The sequence below is a fragment of the Aedes albopictus genome, chromosome 3 (genome assembly GCF_035046485.1).
Source record: "Aedes albopictus strain Foshan chromosome 3, AalbF5, whole genome shotgun sequence".
NCBI classification, from domain to species: Eukaryota; Metazoa; Arthropoda; class Insecta; order Diptera; family Culicidae; genus Aedes; species Aedes albopictus.
The window spans coordinates 241,872,664-241,883,816 of NC_085138.1; the positions used below are offsets into that span (position 1 = coordinate 241,872,664).

General features: G+C 40.5%; 1 protein-coding gene across 1 annotated transcript; it reads left to right on the top strand.

Moving 5' to 3' along the window:
• Window positions 1–1,098: 1,098 nt before the first annotated feature.
• LOC115264754 (uncharacterized) lies at window positions 1,099–2,759 on the top strand. Its single transcript, XM_029868781.2, has 4 exons — window positions 1,099–1,681; window positions 1,750–1,841; window positions 2,276–2,471; window positions 2,543–2,759. Exons 1-4 carry the CDS (start codon window positions 1,561–1,563, stop codon window positions 2,644–2,646), a joined length of 513 nt encoding a protein of 170 aa, XP_029724641.1. The 5' UTR covers window positions 1,099–1,560; the 3' UTR covers window positions 2,647–2,759.
• The last annotated feature ends 8,394 nt before the right edge of the window (window positions 2,760–11,153 follow it).

Here is an 11,153-nt window from a genome sequence, read left to right on the forward strand (position 1 = left end):
TCTCCAACGTGGAGCTCCATCGTCGATGTCATCAAAAGCCGATAGCGACAGAAACTCGGGAGCGATAGTCGAGGTGGGTTGGCCACATTCTACGCAGGGGCGGAAACGAAATCTGCAAGCAAGCTTTAGATTGGAACCCAGCAGGACATCGCAGCAGAGGCAGACCCAGAGGCTCATGGTGGCGCAGCCTCAACAACGAAATCAAGCAAGTCGATAGAAATTTGACCTGACCACAGGCCAAGGCGATGGCTGGCAATCGCCCAGGATGGAAATCTTTCAATTCGGCTCTCTGCACCACCGTGGGTGTCCAGGAGTGAAAAGAAAGACCGACTTTTCGAGCCCTCTAAGCAGAATACTAAAAAAGTAGATAACTGACACTGAGGAAGATTACACGTATTTGTCTGATTACACTCATTCGAAAAAGAAAAATCAAAAATATGACTTTTTTTTAATATTTAAGAAACCAGTAGAGAATTTTGAGGTCACCGATTTAGTCTAGAAAAAAATACTTTGAAAATTAATTTTGAAATGTTTTTTCATTGTTTGCTCTAGCATAAATTCCACTTAAACCCTTTGCGTCACCCCTAAATATCAACTGAAATCGCTCATTTTTGCACAGCTCACTTATTTCGACCAGTAGATCTTTTTCCACTTGGAAAATCATATCCCGGAGAGTTTTTTAACCTTCTTTTTGTATAAAAAATGACCCCAATTCCGAAGGAGGGTTAAATTAGCCCCACTCTAATGTGTATGGATGTTTACTAAAAATGAGTAGGCCACACACATTTTCTGTGCGTAGCCATCCAAGCGTGTACTGCGATAGTCGTTAACATTAGCTTCCAGTTACCCTGTATGATGATTCTTCCCTGAGCATCATAAAAAAGCAATTGAAAGTGTTTTGGAACTAAATTCCAAAAATGATACACAAATGAAAAAAATGTTTTTTTTTCCGGAAGCTTAACCTTTTTAAACTTTTACTGTAAGCATAACTCGTAGATGTATTACAATCAAATATACTAATTAAATTCAATTTTGCTACTGAAAGGCATATGAGATTTTTTGTATTATTTTTTTCATTGGTGCATAAGGTGCTCTCGCTTTCTTGAAGTATCAGAGGCGTGATGTTCACCGCACGATATTCCTTCTGCATATCAAACAAACATTCAACGGTCGCGATTAAGGTTTTCGCTGGCATCAGCTTTATACAAAACTTGATACATAGTTTCATTTGCATAAGGGATAAACTTTAAGTATGAGGGTTCGCGCACAAATTACGTAGTGCTTTTCTGGGGGATGGTTCGGTAGATCGTGCCAGCTCTTGATATTATGTTGGAGGCTCCGTACATAATGTGCGTCACTTAAAATGAACAGCTTTTTCGTGACATATTCCATGTATAACCCTTGAGCGGGCCACTAAGCCAACGTAAGAATTAAGATAAGATTGGCTAGGGAGGGATAGTAGGTATAGTCTAGACTCAACCGTTCCGGCAGTTAGGGCCAAGTAGTGAATATTGTTAGTTTGTAGTGAGTCGTCATTGATTTAACCCTTAATCCTTCAAGATGACATCAAACAAGAATTTTCGTGTGATGGGCTTCATTTATACCGGCCTATGTCTGACCGGATCATTTTTATTGATCATCAATTCAAGTAATACAGTAAAATCGAATCGTCCTTTCCATGGTATGACGATATTTGGTGTTATATCAATTAAATTAAACAAAAATAACATGGGCACTTTACCTTTGCAGGCGAATCAATCAGTGGCGTCAGCATTGTGGTACTCATTGCATCTCTAGTTTCACTCATTTTCAATGCTCTTCTTACATTTGGAATGCTGATGGTAAGCATGAATATAACAGGTTCTTCAGGTTTCCGACGCGGGGAGATAAAATCGTTGGTGTTATACTTTTTGAATAAAGTGCTAAACTGTGATTCGATTTTTATCGACACCATCACCAAGAACAGTTCATAAACGCGTTTAAAAATTTAAAAAGTGCTTTATTGAATTAAAATCGTTAGAATTTTGACTCGACCTTAGAAGAATTTCGCGTATACCGAAACAATGAAGGTTGATAAAATGAACCAGTTACTGGTCAATCTTTGACATCCGTAGCCTATTTCTCTATACCTAAAACATTAATCATAGCTTGGATCATAGCCAAATCAAAATTTCCCTCTTCCTCCGTAAAATTTTTCGTCATTTATAGACGCTTGCTTAGTAATTTAGTATTTCAAACTACTATTCCATTTCAAACCATACTATTTCATTTTCAGCATCGAGTGGAATTCATCAGATATCATTTACGCTTCATCTCAACTATTTACGTGCTGATTCTTGTCGGATTATTCATCGGTTGCATTGTGGGTGGCATCGCTCTAGGAAACAGCGGTGCATCCGATGCTAATGAACTGGGTGCAGCGGCAATCGGTATGACAATATCGGTCATGATTGGGATCACTTTTGTAACTCGTAAGTCTTGCTTATATATCAATAATATCACCACTAGTGTTCATGTAACTTTTTGTTTCTTTTCGATTTAGTGCAATTTACCTTGATTGTTTGGATACTTAACGGAGTAATACGTGTTATCTCAAATGATGGTATGCATTTGGTGGCGTCTGATGCTGCTAGTGAAATGGCCTGAAGCAGAAATGAGGATTAAATATTCCTCTGTCGAATATTCTTTCTTGTGTTCTCGAAGTTAACAAAGTACAAAACATATAAAAATCTAATAAATCGAAAAGCTAAAATTCATAAGCTTGTCTGGAATTGGCATAGTTCTTCGAACATCTTATCCATTGAATCTTTATTGCGCATTTCCCACCCCACTGGACCCTTTTCGCGGTTAATATTAATGCGGGATCGTGCATAAAACTGCGATTTTGCATCGAATCGTGTCGGTGTCTTCTGCGCACTTATGCATTACAAGGTGCTGAATAAGTGCGCAGAAGACACCGAAACGATTTGATGCAAAATCGCAGTTTTATTTACGATCCCGCACTTATCTTCTTCTTCTTTATGGCTCTACGTCCCCACTAGAACTTGGCCTGCCTCACTTCAACTTAGTGTTCTTTGAGCACTTCCACTGTTATTAATTGAAAGGGTTTCTTTGCCAGCCATTGCATGAATTTGTAAACTGTGGGGCAAGTACAATGATACACTATGCCCAGGAAGTCGAGAAAGTTTTCCCTACTGGAACGGGAATCGAACCCGCCGTCTCCGGATTGGCGATCCATAGCCTTAACCACTAGGCTAACTGGAGATCCCGCACTTAAACTTACTGCGAAAGGGGCCCAGTGGGGTGGGAAATGCGCAATAACATTCATGTATATAAGTGCCGTAAAATAATCATCCTGATCATACACCGAAGGCTTTCATCGATTTCCCGGGAAGCAAAAGCATTCTCGCATTTTGAGTTTGAAGTATACGTATGATATATATATATATATATATATATACGTTTGAAGTATACGTATACTACCCAACTAACAATTGCAAGTCACAAACAAGCAAGCTTGCTGAATTGTTACTTAATAATGGTCATGATAGCTGAACTAAAATTATGCTCTACACATTACTGTTTAAATGATTTTTCAATTGAAAAAATAGTCACTGTTCGACTTTCTTCATCGGTATCAACAATGATAAATTAAATCACTTTTCAAAAGTTTAACAAGAAATTTATTCGACAAGCATTGATTCCTTAACAAAAGAATTTAACAAAACATTTGTCTGCATCTTATTAAGCTGATGTATCGATAAGCATATGCTCCTCAACAATGTGCTTTTCACTTGTCAAATAAACGCCTTCAGCCCGTCATAGTTTGACTCGGAACTTTGTTCGGATTATGGGATAAATCATGGCTAAAACTGTTTAGATAACGAAGTTATTAAAGAACCAAAACTTTAAACTAATCACATAAAATCAAACAGAATAGAATTATGTAGTTTAATATTGAGTGCCAAGAGACGTAATCAACGTAAAAATGAGGCATTTTTTTATTATTATTGATCTGTAACAAGATATCTTGTACCTTGATTATTATATATTTTTATCTTCCGCAGCAGTTCGATTGTACGAGACGCTTGGATCGATGCATTTTAAATTTCAGTGATGTCGTGTTTACTGAATATTGTTCTCACAGTCACCTAGATAACCAAACAGCATTCAGAAATCGACACATTTCAAGTATCCCTAACATCCTTATGCACTATTTATTGAACATAATATCAAGATTCCATGACAAAAGCATAAATAAAAAAAATGCTTAACGGATCTTCGACTGAGCATGAATAGATTACCTGAACAGATGCTGTGAATGCACCATGTCCAAGACCATACCGCACCACATATTGTCATACATTTTTAAAGATCGATATTCAATAATAAGAATAAAAACATATTCATTTCGCAATTAGTACGTCTGGAAACAATATCTTCAATAAGTACCAACACTTTTTGGCCGCATTCGATACAAGTTTTCTCACCGTGCGATAAAAATACTGACAGCGAAATCAGAATGGAAAACACGTGTTTTGGGCTGAACAGCTGTTGAAGTATAAGGCGTTGTTCAGTTGATTACCACGTTCTGTGGTAATTCACCACTGCTGAACACAAGTTCAGGAGTGATCATTATTGAGTCATGGGAAGATTATGTTTTGCTTTGGGTGCTGCATCTCACCATCTCTAGGATGGCGCAGATAGGAAGGCATGCGGCTGGCAATCAACAGGTCTCGAGTTCTAATCCGGATTTAGGTAATTTTATATGTAATTCTTATTTCGTAATAAGTGTTCTCAACATGAGAGCAAATAACACAGCGTAACAAAAATTAACTTTTTGTCTGTCTCAAGAGCAAACTTATGTGTCTCTGAAGGATTTTGGGCCGCTGAATCCGAATCCGGGCTCAGATTTGCTCTAACACGTCACAATTTTGAGCTATACCTCAATTTATAGGGCGAAATATGCGATTTTGGGCTTTTTTGACTGCAAGCCATTAAGCGAGGAAATATTTTTTTAAGCAATCAAAAGGTTAATTCGTCAATTAACATCTAAATTAACGACTTATGCAAAATATTTCGTTTTTACAAATCGAATTTGATAGATTTAAGCGATTTATATTAGGTACGACATTTCCCATACAAGTCACCCTCCAAAAGTTGCATGCAAGTTTTCATACTAACATAAAATGCTTAAATCTATCAAATTTGATTAGGTAAAACGAAATATTTTGCATGAGTCGTTAAATTAGATATTAATTGACCAATTAACCTTTTGATTGCTTAAAAAAAATATTTCCTTGCGTAATGGCTTGCAGTCAAAAAAGCCCAAAATCGCATATTTTGCCCTATAAATTGAGGTATTGCTCAAAATTGTGACGTGTTGGAGCAAATCTGAGCCCGGATTCGGATTCAGCGGCCCAAAATCCTTCGGAGACACATAAGTTTGCTCTTGAGACAAAAAAAATGTTGCGCTGTGTAATTACTCTCGTGAGAGTTCAACATTTTTGCATTTGATTTATTTTCAGTCATTTTTGCCAAAGCTTAATAACAACTTTCTTGTACATTTGTAAAACGTTTTCAACAACAACAAAATAAGTTGGTGCACAACATGATGCTTTATAACTTCTCCAAATTTGTGTGAACAAAACCCGAACATAGGTTGTACGTGGAAATAATTCAAATGTTATTCAACATTATGTTGAATTAATTCATCATAAAGGTGCCTGTTAAATGAGTGATTGTTAGTTGGGTTAGTTAGTACGCCACGCCCTCGTAAGCGAGCAAAATGAAACACGCAATAACTTTGATTTTTCAGCATGGATAAAAAAGATAACGCTCTTTAAGATAATGGAAATAATAAAATAGATAGGGTAAAGGTACCAAATATGGATGCAATATACAGTCATACCTCGATATAACGTAACTGCATTTCTATTTTCCTTATGTTTTATCAAAGTTACATTATATAGAATTTTTTTCCCCGAATTTCGTTTTAAATACATATTTTGCAAAGAAAATTATCATAAAGATCATGTTATGCACACAACAGTAATTTTCAGTCTTTCTTATATGTTTTTTTTCCATCATTGAATTTTATATATTTTCAAAACTTTGTAAGATCATACATAAGTCGAATTCTTAACATGTTTCTTTATATTTATCTATTTAAACCAATGTGATATATATCAAGGTTTTTCTTATTTTTTGCATTTAGAAGTGATCAAACGTCGTCAAACGTTATCTGTTGGTGTGATCGTAAGTAAGAAATCTATGTGACGCAGGGGCTTACATCAAGGCAAAATTTTTATCCGAGCTTGCCTCTAGGAATTCCTCTTGGGATACCTCTGGAATTAATTCGAGAGTTCACCCAGGAGTTTTTGATTGAGTTCATCATGAAATACCTCATGTGATTCATCCTGAAGTTCTTTAAGGAGAACTTCGGGATCCTTCTATCTTCTATGATTCCTCCATTGATTCTTACATATTTCTATATCTACTATGATTTCTCTGGACACGCCTGTCGTTATTGCTGCAAAAATTCTAGATATGATTCCTCCAGGAATATCTCCTGTGGTTTCTCAATGGATTTCTGTAGGATTCGCCAAAAAGATTTGATTTTCAAGATTCATTCTGGTCAAGATTTTTCCAAGGTTCAATTCTGTCGTTCCTCTTAAAATATCTACTAGGATTCCTCCCGTCACTCCTGCAAGGATCTTCTTAAAAAGCTCCAACTATTTCTGCTCGAAGAGTCTCAAGTAACACATTTGTCACAGATGAGTCACGGCGGTGCAGGTTTTTATTGTGCAGGAGTCACTGTGACTTACTTCTAACAAATGAATTCGTTATTGCTATAAGTACATCGCAGTGACTTCCGCGCCATGAAAACCTGCGTCACTGTGACTCTTTTATGACAAGTGTGTTACTTGGGGTATTTGCCAAGATTCACCCCGAAATTCTTGCTGGAACTAATCCAGCACAATTTGATGGAGTTTCCAAAAGGTTTCGTGCTCAGATTCCGCTAGAAAAACTTCTGTGATTTCTCCAGATGTTTCTCCAGATATTCCTTAGAAATTTCCATCTGAAATACAAAGGTAATTCTTTCAAAAAAATATTAAAAGAATTTCTTCAAGAATAACAGATAGAATTCCAGAAGAAATTTCTTCGAAGATTCCTCCAAATATTCTTGATTTGACTTTTCCAGGAATCTCTGCTTGAGTTTTTCCAGGTATTCTTCCTGGGTTGCCTCCAGGATATTTTTTAATAATTCCTTTGGAATTCTCCGTGAGTTTTATCAATGGATTTTCACTGTCACCCTTCTTGAAATTCCAACTAGGATTCCTCCAGTGCTAGAGTTTCTCCAGAAGTTCCTGCTGAGATTTCTACAGTAACTCATTATGTAACTATTTATTCCTACTTTTCTGGTAAAGTTACCGGGAATAACTGTGTTCATTGCGGTAGAAATTCCTCCGGGGATAAATTTTGAATTTTCCAGGCATTCCTCCAGGAGCTCCACCATTTTATTTAGAAATCACTTTATGAATTCCTTCAAGAGTTATTCTGAGGAATTCTTCGCGGATTTGTCTAGTGATTTCTCAAGAAGTTCTTCCAGGGATTTATCAGCGAATTGCGCAAGTGACAATGCGGACTTTCCCGTTACTGGCGTTCTTACACACGTAGATGCCGATAGGGCAAGGATTTGAATAAGAGAAGAAATTAAAACAAACGAAATATAAATAGAAGCATTTTTACTGCATTTTTTGAAATAATCATAGTTTTCTAAGTTGTTCAGAGTATTGCTAATATCATTTAACTCTGATGTAAGTACTGCATTTATTGTGAGATTTGAGCATATATTGGACCCATTGAATTATTTAGATCAACGAATCTGGCTATACGATTTGTTTGTTGCGATAGTGGATTGTATATGAGGAAGGACAAGTAAATGTAAGTCATTGTAAATTTGTAACATAACCCATACCTAACAAAATGAAATTTCAGCTTTTAGCTTACTCATCCTCCAAAACCGAGTGTGCTTAAAGGAAGTCCGAAGAACTCTCCACTCGTAACAACAATCTAAAAGATTTACTTGATAGTAGATCGATCAAGATGCCAATGAGCACCCGAAGTGCGAAAGGTGCGACCGGTAGTACATCCCGCTGCCAGGTATGTAACAATCCGGACACGAAGAGGATGGTTAGCTGTGGCCAATGCACGTCATTGTGGCATTTCCAATGCGTCGGAGTTGATGACGAAATCGTTGATCCAGATCGCACTTTCGCCTGTCCGAAGTGCCAGCAGCCATTGGTTAGTACTGCGGCGGGAAAGAAGACGACAAACACCGGTAAGTCGACGTCGAAACACAGTAGCGTGCCGTCGGAAAGGACCAGCTCCAGCGCCCGTGCTAGGAGGGCCCAGTTGCAGCTGGAGAAACTGGAAGCGCAGAAGGCTCTGGGTTTGAAGCGACTGGAATTGGAGAGCAAGAAGCTGGAACTAGAAGCAGAAGTCCTGGAGGAGTCTTTCCGACTACGGGAAGAGATCGAGCGAGATGAGGTAAGCGATACCCGCAGTGTGTCCTCGCAGCAGAGCTCACGCAGCAAGGTGGAGCAATGGCAGCAGAAACAGAACGAGATGCTGAGTTCGACGATAGTGACCACAGCGGCTACCGTCACAGAAGCTGAGCTTCAGGAGGGAATCGCAACGACATCCAGAATAGGGGCTAGTCAGGGCGGCGAAACGCAGCCGGCTGGTAACATACTAGGCAGAACGTTGGCAGGTATTTCCTTAGAAAGTTCAGCTAGTGAGGGAACGTTAGGAGGTATGATCGGACGAACGTCAGAAACCGTACTGCAGATAGGTGTCAGCGACAATTTAGGAGTTTCCGCGGTTCCTCCAGTGACCACTGCATCCAGTGTGAGTGGCAATTATCAATGTTCCCTTGAACTGGTACATGCGAGCCCCAATAACAACCGGTTCCCAAACGAACCCCATATTCCAGGGTCTTTAGCCCGCTGTCTCCCCAGTCAATCACAAACCGGCGGGGTTCGAAGTCAAATTTCGCGGGTGGAAGTGAATCCAAGAAGTGATCAAGCATTCGGCGTACATGGATTAGTGCAAAGTGTTCCACAAGAATCAACAGAACGAGAACATTTGTGGCGAATCCCGCGGGAGCGACCGTTGATGAGCAGGAACCAGCCGAGCGAGGATCCCGCGGTCCAGAGGATGGCGAGTCCAGAAAGTCCCGTGCAGTATCCGAGAAGAGATTTCACTTCATGTGTTCCTGCGCCAGCTTGGGGACCGAGCCCACAGCAGATTGCCGCCCGACAAGTGATATCGAAGGAGTTGCCAACGTTCACCGGAAACCCAGAGGACTGGCCACTGTTCATCATTTCGTATACCAATACAACACAAGCGTGTGGGTATTCAGAAGCGGAGAACTTGGCTCGGCTGCAACGATGTTTAAAGGGGAATGCACTAGAAGCAGTACGCAGTCGTCTGCTTTTGCCGACAGCGGTCCCTCACGTCATTGCCACTCTCGAAACGTTATACGGTAGACCGGAGCTGCTGATCCACACGTTGCTGCAGAAAGTCCGTGGAGCGCCAGCACCGAAGCAAGATCGACTAGATACGTTGATTGGGTACGGAATGGCGGTGCAAAACCTCAGCGATCACCTAGAAGCGGGGGGACATCAAACACATCTCAATAACCCGATGCTGCTATTCGAGCTGGTAGACAAGCTGCCAGCTAACATGAAGCTAGATTGGTCGCTGTATAAGCAACGGTGTGCGGAAGTAAACGTTCGGGCATTCTCGCAGTACATGGCGACTCTGGTCCGAGCAGCGACGGATGTAACTCTGCACTAAGATCCGAAGCAGCAACCGCAGCAGCAGCCGCAGCGAGCTGTGAAGGACGGCAAAGATAAAGGTTTCTGTGGGACGCACTCCTCGGAGGAGGTGCTGAGGACACCAGTGAAGGAGAAGGCCACTTCCGCTAACAAACCAGAGCCACCGAATCTAGCGTGTTTGGTGTGCAAGGACCCTGATCATCGAGTAAAGAACTGCTCCGTGTTCGCCAAGAAGCTGCTGGAAGATCGCTGGAAGCTAACGGGACAGCTTGGATTGTGTCGTATCTGCTTGGGTCTACATGGCAAGCGCCCTTGTAGGATTCGGGAAAAGTGCGAAATCGATGATTGTCAGCTCCGGCACCACCCTCTGCTACATTCAAAGCAGGAAACTAGCGATTGCAAGGAAAGGACCGGCGCAAAATCGGCTGCCGCGAACGTGATTACCAACCACCATTCTGCTGACAGGGCGGCGCTGTTTCGTATCATCCCAGTAAAACTATTTGGGAACAATCGATCCGTAGCAGCCTACGCCTTCTTGTATTTGTATTTGTATTTATTTATTTCTCCATCTACCCTAAATGGGCTTAATGAAAACTTAAAACTATTGTTCGCGCCGACGCGAAGGAAACCCGCAAATATTGTTGCCAACATTTTCTGTACTACACTCCACGTTGTCCAACTGTTCATCCACCGATTTCATGATTTCCCCAAGCCGACATGTACGAGCATGCACAAGAGGATCGACAGATCGACCGCCCATCCATCTACAGCGTGTCCTTATGTGCCAGCCGCCGACGACGACCGAATCACCACAGCGTTCATATGCGTGGAAGATTCCACCGCCGCCACGATCGTTGCATGCAAGCAGCTATCCTTCTCCTTCCCATTCATCTGTCTACCCATTCCGTACGCTCGACGCCGCCACAGCACGAGAGTCAACATTCAACTACCGACAGAAGAAGTCTAGAATCGCCCCCCGACGTGTACGAAACAATCGAACCAAACAACGAAATATACAGTTTTATTAGTTAAGTTTTAGTAAATAAACCGCGTCTTTTCTGTACCAGTGAAAACAAAAGTTATACCATAGACTAATTTCAAGACCTCGATGTACCAAAGAAAACAATCAAATTTTCGATGTCCAGTCCGGTACCCAATAAATATTCATAACCGTGTATTTTTTTCCGTGTAAATTGCCTTTTGTGTAAATTATATTTGGCGTGTTACACTGATCTGACAGCTCTGACAGCAAGGGACTAAACATAAATTACGTAAAGTGAGTACCGAGGATTGTTCACAATCTGCGAA